Source organism: Lepisosteus oculatus, chromosome 24 (genome assembly GCF_040954835.1).
Source record: "Lepisosteus oculatus isolate fLepOcu1 chromosome 24, fLepOcu1.hap2, whole genome shotgun sequence".
NCBI lineage: Eukaryota > Metazoa > Chordata > Actinopteri > Semionotiformes > Lepisosteidae > Lepisosteus > Lepisosteus oculatus.
Window position 1 is genome coordinate 2044433 of NC_090719.1, and position 24861 is coordinate 2069293.

The 24861-nt window shown below is 57.1% G+C and overlaps 1 protein-coding gene and 1 long non-coding RNA gene across 7 annotated transcripts; one reads left to right on the forward strand and one right to left on the reverse strand.

The window, feature by feature from the left end:
- Nucleotides 1-580: 580 nt before the first annotated feature.
- LOC138224948 (uncharacterized) lies at nt 581-5150 on the forward strand. The gene is made up of 2 exons (XR_011183454.1): nt 581-744; nt 2798-5150. It is a non-coding gene; the product is annotated as an uncharacterized lncRNA (long non-coding RNA).
- akna (AT-hook transcription factor) lies at nt 1766-24171 on the reverse strand. 6 transcript variants are annotated; one of them, XM_069183228.1, is made up of 24 exons: nt 24003-24171; nt 23501-23589; nt 18616-19319; nt 16313-17252; nt 15233-15536; nt 14995-15069; nt 14067-14223; nt 13644-13771; nt 13045-13104; nt 12589-12701; nt 12223-12394; nt 11104-11273; nt 10059-10235; nt 9556-9802; nt 8710-8813; nt 8105-8328; nt 7808-7979; nt 6540-6698; nt 6155-6276; nt 5745-5870; nt 5206-5331; nt 4867-4971; nt 4455-4614; nt 1766-4138 (listed from the first exon to the last, which is right to left on the reverse strand). In XM_069183228.1, exons 3-24 carry the CDS (start codon nt 19064-19066, stop codon nt 3847-3849), a joined length of 4584 nt encoding a protein of 1527 aa, XP_069039329.1. In that variant the 5' UTR covers nt 19067-19319; nt 23501-23589; nt 24003-24171; the 3' UTR covers nt 1766-3846. The 6 variants fall into 6 exon arrangements, with proteins under 6 accessions (XP_069039329.1, XP_069039327.1, XP_069039328.1 ...); XM_069183226.1 differs by lacking the exon at nt 24003-24171 and adding an exon at nt 23276-23399 and having other exon boundaries at nt 23501-23961; XM_069183227.1 differs by lacking the exon at nt 23501-23589.
- Between the last annotated feature and the right edge of the window lie 690 nt (nt 24172-24861).

Sequence of the window (24861 nt, forward strand, 5' to 3'; positions counted from 1 at the left end):
AACTCCGGCGCTGGTGTTTGTAACGCACCTGTTCTTTAACGGGGAATTACCGGCGCTCTCACTCCGAGTGGGCAAAAGCAAGATTAACAATTAACTCTCCCTAAATTGCGTTTAGGATCTGTTCAGTAAATAAAGATAAGGTCCACTCAGCTTTCATGTTTTTACACACCGAAAGAGTTTGCATTTTGGATCCATTTTGAACTGTTCAAACACGGGACCCTCCCCAGACATTTCACTTCATGTGCACGTATAACAATTCAGTTCATTACAAAACACATTTACACATCGTATTATTTCCCAACGGGATTGAAGTACCGTGTATTTCTTTGAAAAATACCAATATCAGCCTCTTTTGATATGTTTGCAAAACAGGCCAGGAAGTTTTGACATTTTGCAATAGGACATCATCACAAAATAAATGCGGGACGGTTTCAAGGCCACCTTCACAAAGGGCGCAGTTATCATCTGTACTAATTTTAGATACTTTATTGATCCCGTGAGGGAAATTGCGGTTCAACAGCCGCTTAGCAGGGTGTAACGAAATAATACAATAATTCATCTTTACATTTAAAATTAGATTTAAATCTCTGCACAACATGGGTCTTGACTGGATCACTGCCCCCCGACTGTTCCACTAGCTCTCCTGACACAACTCTTTCTATCCCAGGTTTATCAAGGAGACAGGCAAGCCTGCCGCACTCACCTGGGCTCGTCTCGGCTTCTCTCATAGCGCTACACTCACAGGTGGGTCCCGCAGGGCCGAGATCCTCGTCTTTGCTTCCGGCAGCTCTTACGGCCCTCCCTGACGTCACCAGTCGCCGAAGGCTGGGGACACGTGACGAGCGCTCCTCAATTAAGCCAACTAACGGGTTCAATTAAGCGAAGGAGGAGGCTTGAGGTCTAGGCGCTGCTATTTTCAAATGGGGTGCTTCTGTGACCCATAACGACATTGATCCTGAGAATCGCTTAGAAATCGACGAGGAATCTGAAACTGGCAAACAACCTGTCTGATTTGGGGCTGACCACCCCACCCCCGGACAACCCATTCTCGGGTCGCGTTGGTAAAACCACGTCCAGGTCAGAGGTCACAGGTCACCTGGCCCACTTCCCCAGCTAAAACCGCATTTAACAAAAATTCGTCTTTTAGGAGACCTACACCATTCAGCTGTTACAACTATAAAAGAGACTTCGGCGATTCTTTTACAATGACATACCTCCTTTTAAAAGCCATTTCCCGTCACCGTGTTTTTTTTTTACTAGATGCTGGTGGAGCAGAACGTGCGTCTCGCACTCTTGAGGTTATCAGTATTTAAACCCTGGTGGCTGTGATCGGTGCACAATACATCTTCATTATTGTGCTGAGAAAATGCCTGAAAGAGACACTGTCACTGGAGAAAGTGCTCCGTTGTATAAATCAGTTATAGTTCAAGCAGGGAGCTGCGTCAGCATGCGTAGGCTGCAAAGGAACAAGTAATAGGTTTATTCCCGCTGAAAAGAGAAGAAAAGAAACACAACGTTTCGGCTGTGGAGCCTCGTTCGGGTTTGACACACCCGACCTGATCGTCGTCACCTGTAAATGTTGCTTGAGCAAACGATAAGGCAGCACATTGCACCCACGTCCTCTCTGTTCAGATAAATGCCGTTCAGGATGTGTTTCTTAATGTGCAGCATTTTCGTTTTTCAGCTAGGTTTAAAGGGACGTCATGTCACAGAAAGTTTACGGGTCCATATTCAAGAATTAAAAATAAAAGCCGCCTGAAACATATTTGCTGCAAATTTTTATTGTGTGCAAATGACGTCATTACAAAACTTAGAATCTCTAAGCAAAGCTAAACTGTAAATAGATGTTTTTTTAAAAAAACTAAAAGCATTCTGAAAAGGACTGTATATCTCTAGTTAGATTAGTAGAAAAATATGTAATTATTTACGTACATTTACAAAAATAATTCGGAATCACATCTTGACATGAGCTCTCAGCACCACGACTCGATATGGGTAAAATACACTACTAATTTTATAATTATTTCACTTGCTAGGAAATTTAGACTACACGAAAGTCTTAAAATCGCGATTGAGGAATGTCTTAACAATAACCCTGACCACAAACGCACAAAGCAAAACCTATAAATTACCAAACACGCATTTTAACACCAAACAACCTCATACACAGAACATGAAACTATTACAGACCAGAAGTGAATAAACTAAGACAAGAGACATACCTGAAAAAAGACTGCTAAGACGATAACGGGATCACAGCTGTAGTCGGAATGCTGCATTTCGATTGGCCGTGGAAAACTGATCAGTGCGCTCTCCCAGCCAATCAGCCGAATGACGGATTACTCCGCCCCCTACTCACTATAGATCACAAATCCCTCTAACTCTGTCCAGGTGTGATAGGTCTCCATCTGCTCAAGACCAAGGAAGGGTTTCAGCCAGTCCAAATAAGTAATAAATTAGCTCAGACTGAAGGAAAACCAGAACCTTTCAAACACTCCAGGACGGGTGCTCCTAATTCTTTCCAACCACAGAACCTGCTCTGACATCTGGAATGTTTAAAAATAGTTTTTCAGACGATCTAAGAAATCAAAGACTTAGATCAAAGGACAGGCGCACCACCTGGACCGTAAACCTTGAGATTTGCTCAGAAAGTATTGCATTACTTAAAAGTATAACTTGCATTGTTCAGTGCCTTGTTGTGAAAGGTGCTATATACAAACAAACTGAATTGAATTGAGAAAGGAGGTATGCAAAGACCTTAGATGAAACATCTGCACATTTTGGTATTTTCCTTTAGAAAGCTGGATTAATGTCCCAGTCCTGTCCAACCCGAAGCAAGCGAATCCCCTCATGAGCTCCAGAAACATCCTTCTGATCTGCAGGCTGGACCAGCGGGGATGACCAGCAGCACAAACACAACCGGCCACGACCACCACCTCCTCTCACTCCGGCGTTCGGATGCTCTTGGAGTCTGAGATCTCCCCACGACCCCCGCCCACAAAACCCCACCTCTCCAATCAGTGCGTCACGGAGATTTCTTGCTCGTCTGACATTGGGACGGTGTGTTGGGGAGGGGGGGGGGGGCATTCCAACAAAGAGGGGGTTCAGGATCTACAGCTGGGGGCCCCAGCCTTGGTCTTGGGGAGCCCCAGTCCGGTTAGTCACACAGGTCACATGGTTCCAGAGGTCAGCAACACCTGAGAGTGCTGCAGGGCTGAAGGAGGGCTCAGATTCTCATCCCCAGATGATCCCTGAATTGCGCAATGGTAAAGGAAAAAGCCACCAAGCTCCCAGCTGGTCACAGGCCAATAGTTTCAGGTCTCCAGAAGTTCTAATGCTCAGATTCATCAAAGCTGCTGCTCTGTAGCATGCAAGGCCGCAGACACCTGCTTACATGACGCCCTGAAAGCCTGCTGAGATGAACCCCTGGGGTACAGGAAGAGAGCTCACATACTGTCACTCCCAAATCAATCCACTGCCAGATCCTGGCACAGCGATCCCCCATCTATGAGCTGAGTGACCCTGAACGAGAAACAAGCAGGGACTCCATGAGCCACTGTCCCATTTTCCGGTTTTACACATGCAGACAACCCCCCTGGCTTAATGATCCCCGTCAACTCTGCGAGATCCCGCCATGACCAGAGGCGTGCACCTTCACAGTAAATAAACAGACAGAATAAAAAAGCACCCTGAGCTGGTCACTACAGTGCTGGCTCTCAGTTTCTGCAGGTTTAAAAAGTTAAAAAAAAAAAGCTCTTATTCAGCACGGTGATCAGTTCAACCACAGGTTCATTTCCCAGATCTAGGACGCCGCTGGAAAGGACACTGGGAGACTGGTCAGTATAATTAGAGGCAGGGCTGTCGCAGCGCCCCCTGCTGTTCCAGCCCAGCTGTGAGAGAGCGGGCCATGTGGCGGGAGGCCTCCCTCATGCCGCGCGCAGCGCTGATGGCCCGGCTCAGCGAGAGGCTGAGGGACTGCTCCCTGCTGCCGCCGGCCAGCGTGAGGGAGCGGGCGTGTCGACTCCTGCTGCGCGGACCCCTGCCTCCTGTAGCCCCTCCCCCCGCCCCGCCCACAGAGAGGTAGAGGCGGGGTTCCAGGTGGGAGGGCGGAGCCCTGGCGAGAGGGGCGGGGTAATACCTGCAAATCCAAGGAAGGGCGGGGTCAGACCCTCAAACCACCCACCAATCAAATTCAAGTTAAAACTGTCATTCCCCCAGGATGCAACTGAAGCTGAAATGTGAACAGCTAGCCAACGCCTGAGCTAAAAAGGCAGAGTTCCTGCCTCACTGATAAATTCAGAGTTCATTTCAGGAAAGACTGCGGGGGAAAGAGCAGAATTAAAACTGACAGATTTAACGTTACTCGTGAAATAGAAAAAAAAACCCTATAGCGTCCCAGGCCGCAGCGTGATTTAGGGTGAAAGCACCCTATTCCATCCATGGGCAGTACTTACACGACTGGTGTGCAGATGGGCACGCACTGAACCACTGGCACATGGCAAAGAAGAGGAGGGGAGGGGGCTGCCACAAACACACCCCTCTTCTCCTTCTGGGGAGATCCCATTGGTCGGCTCCTTCGAGGGGTGGGGCCAGAGTTACTTTCAGCCGAAGCACCTAACCAATCAGAAACGGGAGAAGAGAAGGGGGGGAGTTATGTCAACACAAGGTGCAGTCGCATTTTCTCCTGAACCAGATCACTAAAATCCAAAGAATAATGAGCTTGATTCCATTTTGATTGACAATGACAGTATGGATAGATACTGCACACCCACAGGATGAAACTTCAGCCAGTTTTAGAACTAGCTAAGAGCCCTAAGACCCTATAGAGCAACTCTTAAAGAAGGGATGCTCCGAGCCACTTCTCACCTGGCTCAGCCCACCTCTCTCTGTCCTGGGGGGTGTGTACCCCTGTACCCCGACACAGGGGGCAGTGGCGAGGGGAGGGTGTTGAAGCATGAGCCCCAGTGCTTCCTGCAAGAACAGATGTGAGAGAGTGTGAGAGGCACAGTGAGAGGGGAGGTCAAGGCGCTGAAACTCTGGATGGGAATATTCAGTTTAACAGTAAGTCCCGATATCTGTGTTGAAACATCAATGAGCTGAAAATATAACCCTAATAAAAACAAAGCCCTCTGTGAGATATGCTCATCTCAGCAGCTGCTTTTAAAGTGAATATTAATTGCACAGCCTTCTGAATGTTCTGCGTACCGTGGTGATGTGCAGTCTTCTGCTGGTGTTGAGTCATGACACTGCAGCGTGGACAGGACGAGCTCGATCTCTCCCTGGGGTCAGCGTCCTCAGAGCCTCCTGGGACCGCCGAAGTGTACTGTCTCCCTGGAATACAACAGACACGCTGGCCTGTCTCTCTGAGGTACACCAGACAGGCTGGCCTGTCTCCCTGGGATACACCAGACAGGCTGGCCTGTCTGTCTGAGGTACACCAGACAGGCTGGCCTGTCTCCCTGGGATACACCAGACACGCTGGCCTGTCTCCCTGGGATACACCAGACACGCTGGCCTGTCTCTCTGAGGTACACCGGACACGCTGGCCTGTCTCTCTGAGGTACGACACTGAGGTATGACAGACTCACTGTTAGATCCAGGTCTACATACAGACAGCACTGACCACACCAGGAATCTCCAACACCTCACTGCAGACCTATTCCACAGCCGTGACAGGAATCAGTGCGTCTCCAGTGCCAGATGTCCTGGATGGCATACTGAGTATCTCTCCTGCGGGGCTCTACCTGTGTACGGTCCCCGAAACGCCACGGCTCCTGACCGCCTGCCCCGCTCCGGCGCTGCAGGGGACTGCGGGACGGGCCTGGAGGAGCGGGGCCTGGGCAGAGTGTGGACCCGGTCCGAGTCGCTGCCTGGAAGAAATCACGTCGGACATGGGCACAGTTTCCACTGGTCGAGAGTTACTAGGCTTGGTAGGTCACCACCCCGAAACACAGAATAAAAATAAACCGTCAAGAGCAAGTGAACTCTAGTCCCCGCAGGACAGAGGGCTGAATCTTTCGGCCTTCTCGATCAAATGGTTCGAGGGGGGATCTGCATCAGCGCGTGTCGGCTGCAGAGGACGAGGAAAAGAGGCCGGACAAGGAGAGACAGTTCCCACAGGAGGAGAGGAGAGGAGAGGAGCTGCAGGGCTCACCGGTGTGCCACTGCGCGCGCAGCCGTGGGGCCGACGCCGATCGCCTCCTCCAGGCCGGGCTGACGGGCTCCCTCTCCGGCTCCTCGTCCTCCTGCCGTCGGCCTTCCTCACGCTGCAGGGCTCTGCCGGACAAGACACTGGAATATTTCAGTCCTTCCCCCTCTCGCCCCTCCCCGCGACACGCAGCTTCCGTACCAAAAAATGCGGATTTTTTATCAGGGATAACGGTGCAAAGGGTCAAATAAACAGTTCCGGGTGCACCCTGCAGGGCCTGACATAGACGCCCTTGGGGCGTTTCACTATTTACACCACACGAAGCAGGATCGTGGTCACGCACAGAAAAACCCCAGCTGTGCTCGGTGGTGCCCCCTGTCTGCGGACCTACCTCATGGCAGGCGTGGAAGAGTGCCGGGGCAGGGGCTGCTGGTCCTCCCGGGCTGTGGGGGGCGCTGCGGCTGGGCTGGGGGGTGCCGTTCTGTGCAGGCTGCCCTCCAGGCTCTGTTTCAGTCTGGACACCTCTACCTGCAGTGCCTGGATTGCTTCACTATGAGAGACACACAGGAAATGGGGTGAGACACCAAGGCTCCTAGTGTACATTATCTGTATGGACCCAGGAGCCCCTCATTTATAACTGTAAGGCAGAGAAAAGCATTGCAATTATCTCTACCTTATAGCAGCATTTAAAGACATGTGTGAGACAGAAAACTAAAATCAATTAGCCTGTGATTAACACAGGACCAGAAGCCAGAGAATACAGGGTTCCTTCAGCACTAGTGTTTGGGGACCAGCGCTATATTCTCTTGTCCCTGCGATGTCTGAACTTCTATCCCATCAATTTGCCCGTAAAAGAAAAGCAAGCCCAGGCACAGACATGAGCTACAGAGGACCGCGGTGCAGTCTCATCCCAGCAGGCAGCTCGGGCCTCTCCTGCCCTCCGCAGCACAGACGCAGAGACGCTTCTCACATGCCTGCGGCTCCGCCTCTGGGAAACCTCCCGCTACCAGCCGGAGGCATCTTTCCACAACGAAATCCCAGCCTCCCAGCGGATCTGCGCAGTCTGGGCCCGGGCAGTGCCAGGCGTACACCGACCGTCCGGCTGTGCTCTCCGGTATCCAGGCAGGGACTTTGTTATGGATACAGCGGGGAGGAGGTGGCGGCGTGTTTGTGCGAAGAGGAACGACCCTGAGGTCACTCTGGCACAAGAGTGGACAGGCCTGCCCTGGTGCAGCAAGTAGATAAGACTCTCAGCAACAGCCTCTATCCTGCCCACCTCACTCCACCCCCCTGATAGGAGGGGACCCTTGGTGCTGTTACTCTGGGAGGAGTGCAAAAGCAATGCTCCTTTATCACAGTTCTGCTCTGAGATTTACCTCTGTGTGGCTTTATCACACATGTCAGTATGTGAGCAGACCAGCTGCCTGCTAAGCATTTACAACGGTAAATAAAGGCGTTATCCCACAGCTGTAAGACCCTTGCAGAGCAACTATACCATCACATAACCTACTGTCTGCTTCTGGTGTCCTGGTGTTTGCGTGCCTGCGTAGCGCCGATTTTGGGGTTCTGCACAATGGACGGTTTAGCTTGGGATGGCCCTAAATTAAGAGGCTTGTCTGCATCCCCACGGCAACCTCTCCGGACTGCAGGGACACTCACTGTCTGCTGGGCAGCAGGCCAGACGCCTGGGCTCTGGGTTGGTCTCCATGGCGATAGGGCAGCGGGGGGGAGGGGCTCTGCTGCTGGCGATGCTGCCTATTGGCTGGTCGGGAGCAGGAAATGGGGGCGCCCGGTCCCGGTCCGTCTTCCTCCCTTTCGGAGTCGCTGAGGGCTGCAAACGGGACATGAGAGGCAGGGACGGGCTGAGAGGGTGGAGCAGAGAGGCAGACGAGGGAGGGGAGAATGGACAGCAAGAGAGAGAGACAGGCTTGGAGAGCAGCGCACGGCGAGACTCACTGGCGTAGGTCTCGGGTTCGAACTCGCTGGTAACGCTGCTGGCCCAGTGTTGCGGGGAGCTGGTGGGGGAGGGGCTTGGCAGGGGCAATGCGTTCCTCCCCACGTTGACCTCTGACACGGTGTCTCTAGGGACCCTTCTGTCCTCCACTAGGGGGCGGTGGTGAGGGGCGGGACACTTCATGGCAGAGCTGGATGGCTTCTGGGCTCTCCCTCCGGAGGGGTATCTGGACAGCGGAGGGACAGGGACAGGACTGCTGGTTAGCGTGGACACAGATCAGACTCCCTTCGCAGAGCAGTCTGGTCCATTGCGGGTTTCTGAAGATCAGCCAGGCCAAAATATCACAGCAGGCTCTTGCGTGCAAGCCCACACCCGGCGTTACAAACTCAAGGCTGATAACTTATTGTTGAGCTGGTTTCTACAGACAAAATAAAACAATTACAGTTAAGAAAAACCTGGTTTTCAGTCTCAATTGGAATCAAAAGTATAATTGGAATCACTGATTAGCAGCGGCTGCAGTTGTATGACACTGCTCTGCATTATAAAGTGCTGATTTACTGCACTGGACAGCTCTCTGGTATTTTACGGCGGTCTGCCGTTTCCCCACCTCACTCCTGCCCTCTGGTGGTAGGGGCTGTGCACCGCAGGGGTGAGCCGGCTGCTCTCGGAGCCCACAAAGCCGCTGTCCGTCTCCGGGGAAACGATCCGCTCCTGCAAGAGAGGCCCTGAGCCGTGATGGAGTTGAACGCTAGCCCTCTGGTCGGGCCTTGGTTCCGCAGGGCAGGCGGGGGAGAGTCTGTTCGCAAGCCCGTTGGCTCTGGTCTGGGGTGAGGAGGTGTGCATAAAGGGTGGGACTTAATGGTGCCGTTTCCAAACACCTCATGAAGAAACCCGTTCAGCTGTCTTCTCCGTTATTGGTTCTAGTGCTGCCCATTCGTTACCAGCTCACCTGCAGAAACCCCACTCCTGGAGTGAAGCCAACAAGCAACACAGAAGAGGACAGCAATACAGCGACATTATATCGAGTTTTAATGGGAGTAAAACAAACAGTAGAGCTGCTTTGGTTTTCGTTTTTCCATTTGATTTTTCCCGATTCTGGTTTTTCACTTGATCAATGCCCATTTTTCCTACCGCACTCGTGACACCTGCTACAACATGTCCATAAATACACAGCGCGGGCGGCAGTCTGGAGCAGCACTCAGGGCTGCGAACTCAGAACTGGAAGGCTGCGGGTTCGAATCCCAGGTGAGTCACAGCTGTGGCACCCCTGAGACAGGTCCTTCACCCATACTGCTCCAGTCAAATACCCAGATGTGTATCAGCCCTCCACACAGTTGCCTGCACTGGGCCCTGTGGGTGCACAGTGCTGAGATCGCAGGTGTGGATGGGCAGCTGCCAGCGTGCCAGATGTTTCATGCGATCGAACTCCGCCGTGTGCAGTACCGGCTCTCACCTGAGGGGGCGCCGTCCTGTCCCCGTGCGGGACCTTGGCGGGCAGGCCGCTCTCTCCCACGCTGGTCAGGCTGCCACCGCGGGATTGTGCCCCGCCCCCAGCCGGGAACGCCCTCACACCGCGCAGCCCCTGTTGCTGTGGAAACCTAGAAGCCTGGGGGAGGGGCTCCCGGGAGGAGAGCTCTGATTGGCGGCGGGAGCGGCCTTGCGGCTGACCTAAGTGACCGTCCCTGGCGTCCACTGGCTTCCTGGGGAGCGATAAAGACAGCGGTCTGCTTCCCTTCATTTCCGTGCAGGTTTGTGAAGAGCAGCCCATCGTAGCTCAGAAGCTCAGGCGGCACCATCAAATAACAAATAAACTCTCCTTATTGTCTCCCGAATAAAAAACAAAATGTCAACGGCATTGCTCAATGCCATCAGTAGCTGTTCTACTTCTTGCCAGAAATGTGTGTAAGGTACACGAAAGATGGAAATAGGAGAGATTTGGGGAGAGGGTAAACTCACTGTTGGGGTGCCCTTCTCTGCTCTGCTGCAGTCCTCCCCTGCTCTCCTCCAGCTATCCCAGAAACCTCTGCGCAGGCTTCACGCCCCAGGATGGGGTCTCCCAGCCCGCCCCTGTTCCCCAAGTCCAGGAGTGCAGGCAGCTCCCTGAAGCTCTGGTACCTGGAGAGACACACAGACCTGGTTCCCTCAGAGCAGCGCCTGAGCGCAGCCCAGCCGCCACTGGCAGGAACGGGCAGGCTGACCGGACGTTTGCTCTGGAATAAGCACGCTCTGAAACAGATGAAACGGGTTTAGAGCAGATGCTCGGCTCTTCCGGAGAGAACAAAGTGAGTTCTGAGCCTTTGTCGCCTCTCGCTGCAGCCCCCCAGCCTGAGTCATGCGCTTGCAGAGCGTCTGCTGACGGCACACAGCCCGCCAGGCGATAATGAGAGTCTTCCCGAAATAACCTCTCGGATTGGGGCGTCACGTACTCCACAGGCTGTGCTCTGCAGTTCAGACTCTGCTGACCCCTGCCGGCATGCTGGTCCACAGGGGCCTGTGCAGTAGGGGGCTGTGCAGTAGGGGGCTGTGCTGCAGGGGGCTGTGCAGTAGGGGGCTGTGCAGTAGGGGGCTGTGCTGCAGGGGGCTGTGCTGCAGGGGGCTGTGCTGCAGGGGGCTGTGCAGTAGGGGGCTGTGCAGTAGGGGGCTGTGCAGTAGGGGGCTGTGCTGCAGGGAGCTGTGCAGTAGGGGGCTGTGCTGCAGGGGGCTGTGCAGCAGGGGGCTGTCCAACCAAAGGACAAAGCGAAACACAGAGGAGAGGGGCGAGTCTGTGAGACTGTGCAGGTAGACGGGGAGCTTGTACACTGTAAAGCCCTGAACTGAAGCATGCTGTGTTCTGTAAGGGATCCTACTGCAGCTTGTGTACCTTTGTAAGCTGCCTTGGGCAAGGGCATTAGTCAAGTAAGCAATCACAGTCAGTAGCAGTACAGCAATAAATAATAATAATAATAATAATAATAATAATAATAATAATAATAATAATAATAATAATAATTAGGGCACTCACTGGTCCAGGAGGTTGCTGAACTCGCCTTCCACGCACTGGTGTTTGTGCCGCAGTGGGGCGGGCAGCGCCGCCGGCAGAGCCTCGCCCTCCTCCTCCTCGCTCTCCCCGCTCACCGAGCTCACCTCCACGGCCACGCCCACGCCACGCCCCCCCACCGGCAGCACGGGGCTCTGCGGGACAGGGGGGGCCCAGAGAGAGGCCTGAGGGAGCGGCACAGCCATAGCCCCCCTGCCCGCGGGAGCCCAGCTCTCACGCCCGGGAGGCAATAGCTCTGTGGCCCAGTTTACCTGCCTCCCTCAGTCACTTTGGACAGACGTGTTTGCCAGTCAAATACAACGTCATTATTAGCCAGCAGCCATATCGCCCTGCAGCTCCCAGTGGGCAGCCCCACTGGAGCTCAGCAGGTGTGAGCCGGGCCAGTACCTGGGTGGGAGACCTCCTGGGAAAGCTAAGGTTCCTGCTGGAACACCTAGAGGTGTGAGTGGGGCCAGCAGGGGGCGCTCACCCTGCGGTCTGTGTGGGTCCTAATGCCCCAGTATAGCGACGGGGACACTGTACTGTAAAAAACACACCATCTCTTAGATGAGACTCTCCGTGGTCATTAGAAATCCCAGGGTGTTTCTCAGAAGGAGCAGGGGTGTAACTCCGGTGTCCTGACAAATTTCCCCATTGGCCCTTACCAATCATGGCCTCCTAATAATCCCCATCTCTGAACTGGCTTCATCGCTCTGTTCTCCTTCCCACTGAGAGCTGGTGTGTGAGGAGTTCTCTGTTCCCATGGGATTCAAACCATCACAGCTAAGCACAGGTGCAGGAAATGACTAAAGGGCTCCCCGGAGTCACACAGGAAAAAAGTCAGCAGACAGAGAGGCCTGCTTCTCTAAAACCCCTCTTCTACCAGGAGAGCAAAATCTCGACTCAAGCGAACTCTGCACACATCTTAAGATCGCTTCGCCACCTAGTGGTGTGACTGAAAACGACAGGCTTTTTTTTTTAAGCCAAAGAACCGGAGCAAGGAACATGCAGACTCCGAACGGAAAGATGCCTGGACCTTGAACCCTGGAGATGTGAGGCAGCAGTGCGACGGCCAGGCCCCTGTGCCCCTAGACAGTGCAGTACCTCTGGGTGTGGCGTGGGGGCGCTGTGGACTCCAGGCGGAGCATCTGGCATGGGGGGCGGCGAGGGGGGGGCGGCGGCGGGGGAGCTGGGCCTCCGCTGGGCCGTCTGCTCGACCTGCTCCGTCAGATCCTCCAAGCGCATCCCCAGCCTGAAGATCTGTCCCTCCACCTCCCTGAGCCGGAGAGCCGGAAAGCCGGAGTCAGACACGGAGCAGGAAGAGCGAGGGAGGAGGGAGGAGGCCGAGAACGAGGTGGCGACAGGAAATGAGAAGGAGCGAGGATGCCCAACGTCACTTCAGACGTGGTTCCCATTTCTTTCCTTCGAAGAACCAACAAAGGGGATCCAAATGCGCCTCCCGTCTCTCACCTGTCGGGGTCGAAGACCCCTGCGTCTTGTGGCGGCAGGTGGCGCTGTTGCTCCCTGGCCTGCAGGTAGCTCCTCTCCAGAGAGTCCTGTGCCTGCTGCAGACTGGCCAGGCCCTGCCAGCACACAGGGAGCGGGAGAATTCATTAATTAATTAATTGCTTACACTTATATAGCGCTTTTCTGGACACTCCACTCAAAGCGCTTTACAGGTAATGGGGACTCCCCACCACCACCACCAGTGTGCAGCCCCACCTGGATGATGCGACGGCAGCCATAGTGCGCCAGAACGCTCCCCACACACCAGCTCTCAGTGGGGAGGAGAGCAGAGTTATGTAGCCAATTCATAGAGAACCCCCAGTTAATGCCCGCACTGAACCGATCCCAGCTTCTAACAGTGAACCTCTTCCATCTGCGTTAAGCTCGGGGGGGGTCTGAAACAGGTGGAGCTCCTTGTACCTTCATCTGCTCGTAGGGCTTGAGGGTTCCAGTCTTGAGCAGATCTTCGAAGGAGTCGATCTGGAGAGGAAGGGAGAGGCAGGCAGAGACAGGAGGCACAGTGACGTCAGACCAGCTGTGCGGTTTTGCACTGAAGAGATCAGGACACAAGGCCTTGTTTGTGCGAACAGCTGTACAGAGAAAACCCTGCCCTCAGGTGCTCTGGCACGTGGCGTGCATCCACATAGGACCACTGGATACCGAACACTCCTGCCATCACTGGCACAAGGTGGCGTCAGTGTGCAGATACAGCCCCCTCTGGTGTCCACCCTCCATCACCGTGCACGAGTGCACACGCCCCCCGTGACCCCTCTGTGTCTGGGCCCTGCTGTCGCCGATCTGTTCATTACATTTAATTCATTTCACGAGACACAAGACACAAGCCGGTTTTTCTTGAGGACAAGAGCATACGGACATAAAAGACAGGAGCTCGTCCAGTGCAGCAGAACCTGTTTTTCACAAGCGTCTCCTGGTGTCCCCTTGCTCAGAAGTGTGTCTCGCCCAGTTATTTCACTTGTTGTTCTAACTAGGAAAGAACGGAGGTGACGCTCGGCACCCACCTGAAGCCGGAACCTCTCGGCCTGCCTGGCCAGAGCTTCGGTCAGCTGTCCCCCTGCTCCAGGTCCCGGGCCCGGACTGGGGGCGCAGGCCTGGGCTGGCTGGAGGTCAGAGGGTGCCCCAGTCTGTCCTGCGGGAGATGCCACAGCACAGGAAAACTCAAGAGACGGGGAGGAGGAGGAGGAGGGGAGACGATCGGTGGCCCTTCTCTCTCCTGCCCCCCCCGTCTGACGCTGAAAGGCATTTTTTTTAAAATCTTTTTCAGAAACCGGGCCGGCCTTAAAATTCAGAACACAAATAAAAACGGAGAGCCCCCTCAATTCGCAGGAAGCCTGCTGCGCGAGAGAGGCTCGTCAGTCTCCAGACACGCACCCCGCTCACTCCCGATCACGGCAGGACTCGGGCAGGACAGTGAGGCTCAGTACCTGGGCCCAGCAGGGCCAGCGGGGCAGGATCAGCGGACGGTCCCAGCTCGGCCCGCTGGGCCTGGGGAAACGTCAGGGTCATGACCTTTGAGCCCTGGTGGACGGCGCCGGAGTGGACGAGGGGGCTGGGTCTCGGGGGGCTGGCGTAGAGGCTGACCTGCGAGCGGAGAAGCGGACAGAGAGGCACAGAGGCAGAGGAGTGACATCACTGGGGGACACAGACAGCCCTCTCCGCCCTTTCACCCGGAAGTGACTCAGCTCACACATGCTTTCGGAGTCGAACCAAACCAACCCCCCCCCCCACCCTCCAAGACTCCTGAATTGATCAGTTTTAAGCTGTGTTCTTCTCTTCCAGAAAACTCAGCTGCTGAAAGTGGCCTTATACTCGCCGTTTTGCTACCTACACTTCTGTCCAATACAAAGACAAAGACATTCACCTTACAGAGACATTTCACACATTTCAAGTTAGACACAGATTTGGTGAAAGTACTGTAAGTTGCCATGTTGTTGCAAAGAGAGCGAGACTTTGCGAGAAATGTGACGCGAGACAGCCCTTCCTGCTCACTAGTCACTGTCATGAATAATGGACTGCGGTTTACAAGCCAACAAGTACAGGTCGCGCAGCAGCTATTTCACAGCAGAGATGTCCCAACACGACCTGCAGGCAGGCATAACAAGTAGTACTGATCGAAAAACCATCTCCAAGTCGAGAGCAATATTCCTATCGGATTAGAAGAGCTGGATTCACACGCCTGCTTGTTTACAGTGTCACAGGGAGCCGGGTCACCTCCCCGGAAGCTTTGCCACCTCGTTCGGAATCACAGAACTGCGCATAGCTGGAGTCTATTTTGTGCTGGAAATTGGGGGGGCTGTAAAAGAACCCCCGCCCCCCCCGAGACGACAAGGGCAGAGCCGCTGTCCGGCGTACCTTAGCGCTCAGACGCAGGCGGTCGATGGTGTTCTCAGCCTCGGCGTATTTGGTCAGCAGCCTGTTGTAGTCTTCCTGCAGGTTCGGAGAGAGAGAGAGAGGTCGGAGCTGTGAGGGACTGTGGAGGAGAACCCTGCTCTCGGGGGTCGCTCTGGGAACGCACACACGCGTCACTGGGAGGGCTGGGAGGGCGTTCGGCCTTTCCCCCAGGGAAACCCGCGCGGAGGGGCACACCTACCTGCAGCTGGTGCACCAGGGCGCTGGCCTGCTGGGGGCACCTGAACTCCTCCGGCACGGTGGCGTGCGTGGCGGGGGGGCGCCGGGGAGCCGCGGGGGCCGGGGCCCCGTCGGGGCCGCTCAGCAGCACCTCCCTCACGATCTCGGCGGGGGACTTGAAGACCAGGGGGGGCGCGCCGGCCGCGGATCTCTTCTGGGGCGACCCCCGGCCCCGGGGGGGTCTGTAGCCGTCCTTGGGGATCCGGACCCTGGGCCCCACCCTCGAGAAGTCGGGGAGGGGGTGGTTGAGGGGGCCCCGGCCGTACCTGCGACGCGGAGACAGGTTCACCCAGGCTGAGCCCCCAGGGTGCCGCGCACAGCACCCCAGAAAGGCTCAGACAGAGCTGCAGAACCCACCCCTGGGTGGGCCCGGTAAGAGCTGAGTGCTCTGAGCGCTCAGACGCTGAATTATAATCCCAAGCCTGACGGCGCGCGCACACCTTTAATTAGCGCTGCGTGTTGATAAGGGTTAACCAGCAGTATAAGATATGACGTCGCTGACACGCTGCAGTAATGTGCAGTGAGCTCGGTGGTTGGGCAGGCAGTTTTCACACCCCAGTCTAAACTAGACTTCCTTGGCAGGCTTAGAGCCAGCACCATTCTGATCAGACACGTGGTCGGTACCAGACTGGAGCTGACGCAACTCAAGGAAAACCCCGGTGTAGTGACACCTTTCAACCAGCAGGGGGCGCTTGGGGGATCCCAAGACCTATTTTACCATCATCTGACCTTGCTGACAAACTGATACGATGTTATCATCGTCGGGGAAAAGAATGGACACGCAGATTTAACAAGTATTCGAGGACTTTTTTTAAATACATTTTGGAATCTACAGTTCATAATTTACTGTTTTTTTTCCATATTTTGCTCATCACAACCTGGAAACCATCGATACTCACAGGTGTTTGATATTACCCACTAGGTCTGTCCGAAATCTGGTTTTGGAGCGTCTTTTTTTAGGGTATCACGGGGTGTCAGCTTGGGTGGGGTTAAAGGTTTAACTTGCCAGACTTTGGGGGTGGGGTGTTACACTCAGACTGACCTGGGGGGTTCAATAACAGGGGTGCCGGAGCTCTCCGACGAGGGTTTGGGGGACACCCCTCTTGGCAGTCTGGAGACCCCGTGGTTTCCTGTCTGAGCTCCTCGCCGCGCAGGGGGCTCTGAGGGGGCCGGCCCGGGGCCGTCCGCAGAACGAGAAGGGGCAGGCCGAGAGGATCTGGGGGTGTCGCTCTTTGAGTTTCGGTCAGTGGGGGACGGCGCGTGGCCGGGCACAGGTTTCATCCAAGAGGACACCGCCCTCGCCCCTACACCTTCGTCATCCTCCGCCTCCTCGTCTCCCTGTCCGAACTCCCCTCCGGACTCGGGGGGGAAGGGCGTGGGGAAGGGACAGAGGCCGCCGCGTCTCGGCTCTGCGCCCCCGGACTCTGTGCTCCCCCTCGGGGACGAGCCCTCCCCGGCGGGGGCTCGACTCGGGCGACTGCTGACCGACCCCGCCACGCTCTCGGTGAAGGAGGACTCGGGGAAGGTCTCGGCCTCGATGTCGGGCCCGTTGGCCAGGTCCTCGCTGGAGAACCGGCTCAGGATGGTCCAGTCCACACTGTCGCGGGACGCTGTGGGCGGCTCTCGAGCCCTCTGCACAGGGAGCTGGGGGGACCAGGCCGGAGCAGAGAGCCCTCCTCCCACGTTCCTGACCCCCCTGCCCTCTGCAGTCTCCTGCGGGCGGTCAAGGGGGGCCACTTCTGTCATCCTGGCTTCAGGACAACTCCCTCCTGTCCAGCGGTCATCCCCTCCGCTGTCGTCTGGAGAATCCCTGCGGTCCTCCGACGCCCCTCCCGTGCTGGCTGCCCCCTCCCTCTCGTCCTCCGACATCTCCAGCTGCCCGTCGCTCTGCGGACGCCAGGGCCGCTGCCTGTGGATCCGCCAGGGCCCGCCCTCCGCGGCCCCCCCACTGCCCGCATCCTCCTCCATCTCCTCGGAATCGCCTGGAGAGAGAGAGAGAGAGGGACAAAACGAACAGCTCCGCTAGGGATCCCAGAGCAGGGATCACCTGGATCTCCCCCTGGCTCGGGAAATCCGCGCCCCTGCGGCGCTCCAGGCAGAAGGCCTCGCGGGGGAAGATCGCTTTCGGCCTTCCCAGGAAGAGGAAGCAGCCGGCGGGGGGGTTATCGCTTCCGGGAAAAAAAGAGGAGGGGCCAAAAATAGAAACGGAGCAACAGCAGGGCGCTGTCCGCGCGGCGGAGCTCCTCTTTCGGGATTTCCACAGCCCGAGCGGCCCAGGGCAGCCCCTTCAGGAGGGCCGAGGGCGGACTTGGTCATTAGCCAGCGGTCCCCCGTGAGCTCTGCTGGACTCCTGAATTCATCTCAGCGATCTTTCTTCCCGAGAGCTGCTCCTACACTGGGGAGGCCGCTCTTCGATTCCTTTCCTGCTCCTAAGCAAAGCCAAAAACAGAGACAAAAACCAAACACCTGCGAGACATCCCCACATCCCACAGATCTTGGATCAAGCCCCACAGCGGCAGGGGCCAGCTCCCAGTGGATCAATTCCATGGCCCTTCCAGAACAGTTCGATCCCGCGAGCAACATCCCAGGACAGCAGCGGCCTGCTCAGGTACCAAAACATACTAAGACACCCAGACGTGCGATCTTTTGCCACACCGATGTCTATTCCTGCTGCCTTATAAATTCACACTCCAGCAAACCCCCCTGAAACATATCACTAAGCCAGCGCTTCTCAAATGGCCTTCTAAAACAGTCTCTCACACGACTGTCTGCACCGGGGCCTTGCCAGATGCCTAAGACGAGCCATACCGCGCTGCTGTGCTTGTGCCTGCCCTCTTCAGTACTAGGCTTTGCATTTAAGAGATCACTGTATCGGCCATATTCAACTTCTCACATTAGGTATGTGTCTATTCACAGACCCCAGCTTGCTCTCCATGAGACACACAGACAGGGAGAGAAGCTGGGGGTCAGAGCGCAGGGTCAGCCGTTTATACAGCACCCCTGGAGCAGCTGGGGTGAAGGGTCTGGCTCAGGGGCCCAACGGAGTAGGATTCCTCTGCCGGCCACGGGATTTGAACCGGCAACCTCCCAGCCACAGGCGCAGATCCTGAGCCACAGAGCCACCGCTCCGCCCCAATTTGAATGGATTCAGTTATCTGGGTGTCAAAGCTGCTCGTATAGGAGGGCTCAGTATGTCTGCATGCTGATAGAGCACTGGCTCATCGCTGTGCACGACAGCAGGGATGTGCGATCTGGGAGCTGCCGTGGTCCAGCAGGTATTCAGGGCTGGACCGCCCTGCCCTAGCGGGATGAGCGGGGGTCAGTGCTGTCCGGTCAGCGACTCACAGAGGGACAGGCCGTCCTCCTCCCCCAGCGACGCCGAGAGCCCCAGAGGCTCCGAGTCCTGCAGCTCGCTGATGTCGCAGGTCAGGTCCCCGAACAGCTCCCCCTCCTCCTCCTCCTCCTCCTCGAATCCGGGGCTCGCCGGGGCCGGGGGCGGGCCCCCCTCGGGGTCGGGGGTCCCCGCGTCCGAGAAGGCGCCCCCGCCCCCCTCCAGCTCTTCCGGAAGCTCTCCCAGTCCGATGATTCCGTTCTCGTCCATCTGGCTGTGGAAGTCCAGGTCGTGGTCCGGACTTCCTGTCCCCTCCCCGCCCCAGCTCAGCCCGGAGCGCGTGGAGCCGGTCGGCGAGGCCACGCCGCCCCCTGGCTCTCCTCTCGCGTGCTCCCCGTCGGCGCTACTGGTGCCCCCCTTCATGGTGCAGACCGGGGGGCGCGAGGCCATCCTGTAGCCCGACATCGGCGGACCCCCGGAGCGCCCGCAGGCCCGGGAGGGGGGGGGGTACGTGCACAGGGGCGGCACGATCACATGGCGCGCGGGGGAATGGGTCTGGGCCGAGGTCAGAGGTCACGCCAGGCGGGGCGCGCGCCCGCGGCCCCCCGAGAATCTGCGCATCGCCCCCGCGGAGTCTGCCGGGCTCGGTCACGGGGAGACAGGGGGCAGGCAGGCCGAGAACTTCCTTCTCCCCGCCCTCGCTGGGAGTCCTGGGCCCCTGGGGACGAGAGAGAGGAGCACGTGAGGGGGAGTCGGACTGAGACAGCGGGGTCTGAAGTCAGCAGGACCCAGATCGGACGCCCAGACCCGCGCGGGCTCTCCACCCCTCGACGCCCGACACAGGAGTGAGAGGCGAAGCACTCACCGCAGCCCCGACTGATCAGAAGAGTGAACACTGTTTCCCTGCTCCTTTAGTCGCCCCAGAGGAAAGAGCAGGTCTGACACCGGAGCGCCCCGAGTGCAGCTCTGACCCATCTGGGGGAAACAGGTCGGGGAGCCGACTCACTGCAGCGCGGGCAGGGCAGGACAGCAGTGATTGTCTCCCACCCCTGGCCCCGAGCACACACACCGACACACACAGACACACACACCGAGCACACACAGACACACACACCGAGCACAGACACCGACACGCACAGACACACGCACCGAGCACAGACACCGACACGCACAGACACACACACCGAGCACACACAGACACACACACCGAGCACACACAGACACACACACCGAGCACACACACAGACACACACCGAGCACACACACAGACACGCACAGACACACACACCGAGCACACACAGACACACACACCGACACGCACAGACACACGCACCGAGCACACACAGACACACACACCGAGCACAGACACCGACACGCACAGACACACACACCGAGCACACACAGACACACACACCGAGCACACACAGACACACACACCGAGCACACACAGACACACACACCGAGCACACACACAGACACACACCGAGCACACACACAGACACGCACAGACACACACACCGAGCACACACAGACACACACACCGACACGCACAGACACACACACCGACACGCACAGACACACACACCGAGCACACACAGACACACACACCGAGCACAGACACTGACACGCACAGACACACGCACCGAGCACACACAGACACACACACCGACGAGCACAGACACACACACCGAGCACACACAGACACACACACCGACACGCACAGACACACACACCGACACGCACAGACACACGCACCGAGCACACACAGACACACACCGAGCACACACAGACACACACCGAGCACACACAGACACACGCACAGACACACACCGAGCACGCACAGACACACACCGAGCACGCACAGACACACACCGAGCACGCACAGACACACACCGAGCACAGACACACACACCGAGCACACACACCGACACGCACAGACACACGCACCGAGCACACACAGACACACACCGAGCACACACACCCACACGCACAGACACACACCGAGCACGCACAGACACACACCGAGCACACACAGACACACACCGAGCACACACAGACACACACCGAGCACAGACACACACACCGAGCACACACACTGACACGCACAGACACACGCACCGAGCACACACAGACACACACCGAGCACACACACCCACACGCACAGACACACACACCGAGCACACACAGACACACACACCGAGCACACACAGACACACACACCGAGCACAGACACTGACACGCACAGACACACGCACCGAGCACACACAGACACACACCGAGCACACACACCCACACGCACAGACACACACCGAGCACGCACAGACACACACCGAGCACGCACAGACACACACCGAGCACACACAGACACACACCGAGCACACACAGACACACACCGAGCACACACAGACACGCACCGAGCACACACACCGACACGCACAGACACACGCACCGAGCACACACAGACACACACCGAGCACACACACCGAGCACACACACCGACACGCACAGACACACACCGAGCACACACCGAGCACACACCGAGCACACACAGACACACACCGAGCACAGACACACACACACCGAGCACACACAGACACACACACCGAGCACAGACACCGACACGCACAGACACACGCACCGAGCACACACAGACACACACCGAGCGCACACACTGACACGCATGCATACAGACCCACACAAACGCACACGGCGCAAGGGACAGACAGCCTGACACCGGAGCCCTGAGCAGCTTCAGCCCTGCTCTGGCAGCGGGGCCGACCCGCTCGTCCCCAGCGACAGGGACAGGCCACCGCCTCCCCCACGCCACGACTCCGCAGGAACCGAGCTCCCACCCTGAAGCCGGCGCAAGGGCAACACGCGTGGCAGGGCGCGGCGCACAACCGGCTCCCAGGCCTTTGACGCAATCAGCTCGTTAGTCAACACAGCACGGGGCAGTTCTTAACGCAAAGAGTTGCGGGAGTCTGGAACAAGCCGCCGACGTTGCTGAACTCAATACCTGGACGAGACCAATTAGCTACTTGCTGCCAAACAGGCTGGATGTTTGTGGTTGGGGAAACTTTCCGATTGACGGATTAAAGAGTCTGGCCGTGCTTAAGAACACCCCCCCCCCCATGACGGAAAGGTAGGAGGGTCAGGTAGTGGCTGGGCCGGACCCTGTCCTGTCCAGAACCAGGGGGGCTGGAGGAAGGGGGGAGCACAGACAGGGAGCTGGAGACAAGCTGCTCCATTGTTATAAATATCCCGGATTAAGGCAAGCCGATTACTAAGGAGCATCTCCTCCTAATGGGACAGACAGACGCCAGGCACGGGCCGGGACCCAGAACACCGTGTCGGGAAGGAAGAAGAAGGAAACGGGACGATCTGATCTTCACACGTCCGAAGAGCTTTTGCGAAGGGCTGCTGCGTCACCTTTTCTGTGGCAGGACGCTGGTGAGGCGGCGTGACAGAGAGGGGGCGCAGAACAGACCCAGGCCATCTGTCCAGGGGGTCTGAGATCTGGGGTGTCAGCAGGGCTGCCACTCCGCCCCACCCCCCCAGCACAGCAAGGGCTCCCGGTGTCCCGCGCTGGACTGGGCTAAGCCCTCTGTTTCACTGGTTGAGCCCAGGACAGGACCCAGCAGGCCTGCAGCGGAGAGACCACTCACCAGGGGTCAATCAGGCTCAATGCATAATGAAACCAGCCCCCCTGCTGACACATCATCCAGGGGGTAAACACCCCCCTTGTCAATCCGCACGGCAGACCCCAGCCAGAGCCCTGGGTGCGAATCACCAGCTGCCTGCCTGGAGGTTTTATTTGTGTTTATTCTAAGGCCAGTCTGATTCCGGGCAATTGCTAACTGACCCTGCCCCCCCCACCAGAGACATGTCAAAATCGACAGTCCATCAGCGCGCAGGTGGGGGGCCACTACAAACATCCCTCTCGTGTGCCCTCGTCCTAAACTGTCTGGAACACCCTCAAAACGTCCGCTGGGGACCCCTTGACCAGCCTGTTTCCCTACGGGAACGCCGCGGCCAGGATCCCTGGAACATCAAGACTGATGGGTGACCTGGCGCTGGGGTGCACACAGACAGGTGACCTGGCGCTGGGGTGCACACAGATAGGTGACCCCTTGCTGGGGTGCACACAGATAGGTGACCCCTTGCTGGGGTGCACACAGACAGGTGACCTGGCGCTGAGGTGCACACAGACAGGTGACCTGGCACTGGGGTGCACCCAGACAGGCGACCCCTTGCTGGGGTGCACCCAGACAGGCGACCCCTTGCTGGGGTGCACCCAGACAGGTGACCACACAACATGCAGGACCTGGACTGGACACAGTGTCCCCGAAATGCCCGGACGTTCACTTCGCTGTGATCTGTAACCCCCTCAGTCATCCGTTTCGCTGCCATTCAATCCCTTCGCCCTCTACCACGTTCTTCACCCTGTAGCACACCGTAAGCACCGACGCGTAGCAGTGGGCTCCAGCCCAGGTTTCACCTGTGGCTCGGCCCCGCTGGGGAGGAAAACCGCGATCGGTCAGAGACACAAGCAGCGAGGTCCTCTGAAAGTTTCATCTGGGTCTGCAGTTCTCGGGCCGCCCCCGCAGAAGAGGAAGAGTCTTTTCGTCCCCACAAGCGTCCCCCCTTTTTTTTGCCTGCTTTGATTTTTCGTACCCACTCAAGGCTGAGCAGCAGCGCCTCGGGGGGGTGTTTCAGTCTGACCTCTCGCTCCCCTTCACCTCGGAGACCCGGCGCACACCTCTCACAACACCCCGATTCAGAGCGACACGGTGTTTTCCTATACAAGACGGAAAAACAAAACCCCTGGTTTGCGCGCAACAGGGGTCAGACGAAAACACCACCTTTCCGCGGCGCAGGATAATACCGGCGACGCGTTACCTGTGATTTGGCTCGCTAGAAGTTCACGCAGCGCCGTGCCCGCAGTCCAGGTGGACCCAGTACGGCGGGGTGCGCCTGTCCTGTCCCACCTGTCGTGGGGGAAAACGAGAATTTCCAGAAAAAGCAGCGCGGGGTGGGGTGGATGCGAGTTGAGAGCCGGAGACGAGTCTGTTGCCTTGAGAACCGCATACAAACTAACACAGCCCGCAGCCTAGCAGCGCCGCGGCGCGTCCCCCGGATACCCACTCCCCCGCCGCGGCGAATCAGCACCGCCGACAGCACCGGACCCGCAGGGAGCCGAGCCGAATCGGGGCCACTGAGCAAACTCGTCAAAGGATCTTGGTCGTGAGCAGCGCCGCACGCTGCTTCACTGACGCCTCCGGGCTCCTCGTCGTCACGTCACCGCCCGAACCCGAACCCAATTTCAGTTCTCTTCGAGGAGGGGAAGAACGGGCACTTCCCCAGTACCGAGGAGACGGGCGGGTTGAAATCACACACACACCTGCTTCTCAAACCCCGTCGGTCCCCGCCGTCAGTTCTGCAGAACCAGCCCAGTGCTGTAGGGAGCCGCTCGGCCCGGTCGGGTCCCTCTTAACTCGCCCAGCAACAAAGTTCGCAACTGTGAAGCATGGCTCCGAGCCGGGGGGGGCGGGGCCTGCGTGCTGTCAATTCCGCGGGGAACGCGCAAGGGGCGGCCGTGATTGGTCCAGTCACGGGCGCAGGGGGTGGGGCGGGGAGAGCGTCTGACGGACGCGGCGGAAGTCACGCCCACAGCCGTGAAATCACGCCAAGTCCCCTCCTCTCCCCCAACAAAGAATTGACAAGAAACTATCGGTTTCAACTTCATCCGGAGGCTTCACCGTTATCGCACGGCGTCGGAGTTCCTTTTTCTTTTTTAAATGTCTACAGCACGCCTTTCAGCATACCGTGTCTACTCTGTGTTTAGTGTAAATGGCTAATTCTGAATTAGTTCAAGTTATCAGGGTGGACGAGCAACGACGTAATTTGCACCCCAGTAAACCAGAAGGTTGTTACGTGCAGTCTGACTGTAAAGGTTTACTCGAAATGAAGTCGTTTTCGTTTGAATTGAGCGCGAAAGGCACACATCTCTGCGGTTTTATAAACTTACCGCAATCAGATAAACCCGAATGTAATGACAGGAAGTACAGTCCTCAAGCACGCCTTCTGGAATCCCATGGAGAAAGAGAAGGGAAGATGAGCTCCCGCAGGAGTCTGGAATACACGATCCCCAGCAGTCTGTAAGGAGTTGCCCCTCATGTCTGTAAGAGTTCTGCTCAGTACTGGGATTCGGTGGACTATAGGACCAGGGGGCACAGCAGGGGGCTGTCTGTGTGGGGTTT

Excerpts from the sequence above, each read along its gene's own strand:
- akna (XM_069183227.1), bottom strand. The coding sequence starts at position 19,066 with ATGTCGGGCTACAGGATGGCCTCGCGCCCCCCGGTCTGCACCATGAAG. Across the intron at positions 17,253-18,615 it reads GGAGGACGGCCTGTCCCTCT|GCGATTCCGAGGAGATGGAG; the intron begins GTGAGTCGCTGA and ends CTCTCTCTCCAG. Across the intron at positions 8,329-8,709 it reads CACCAGAGGGCAGGAGTGAG|ATACCCCTCCGGAGGGAGAG; the intron begins GTGGGGAAACGG and ends TCCGCTGTCCAG.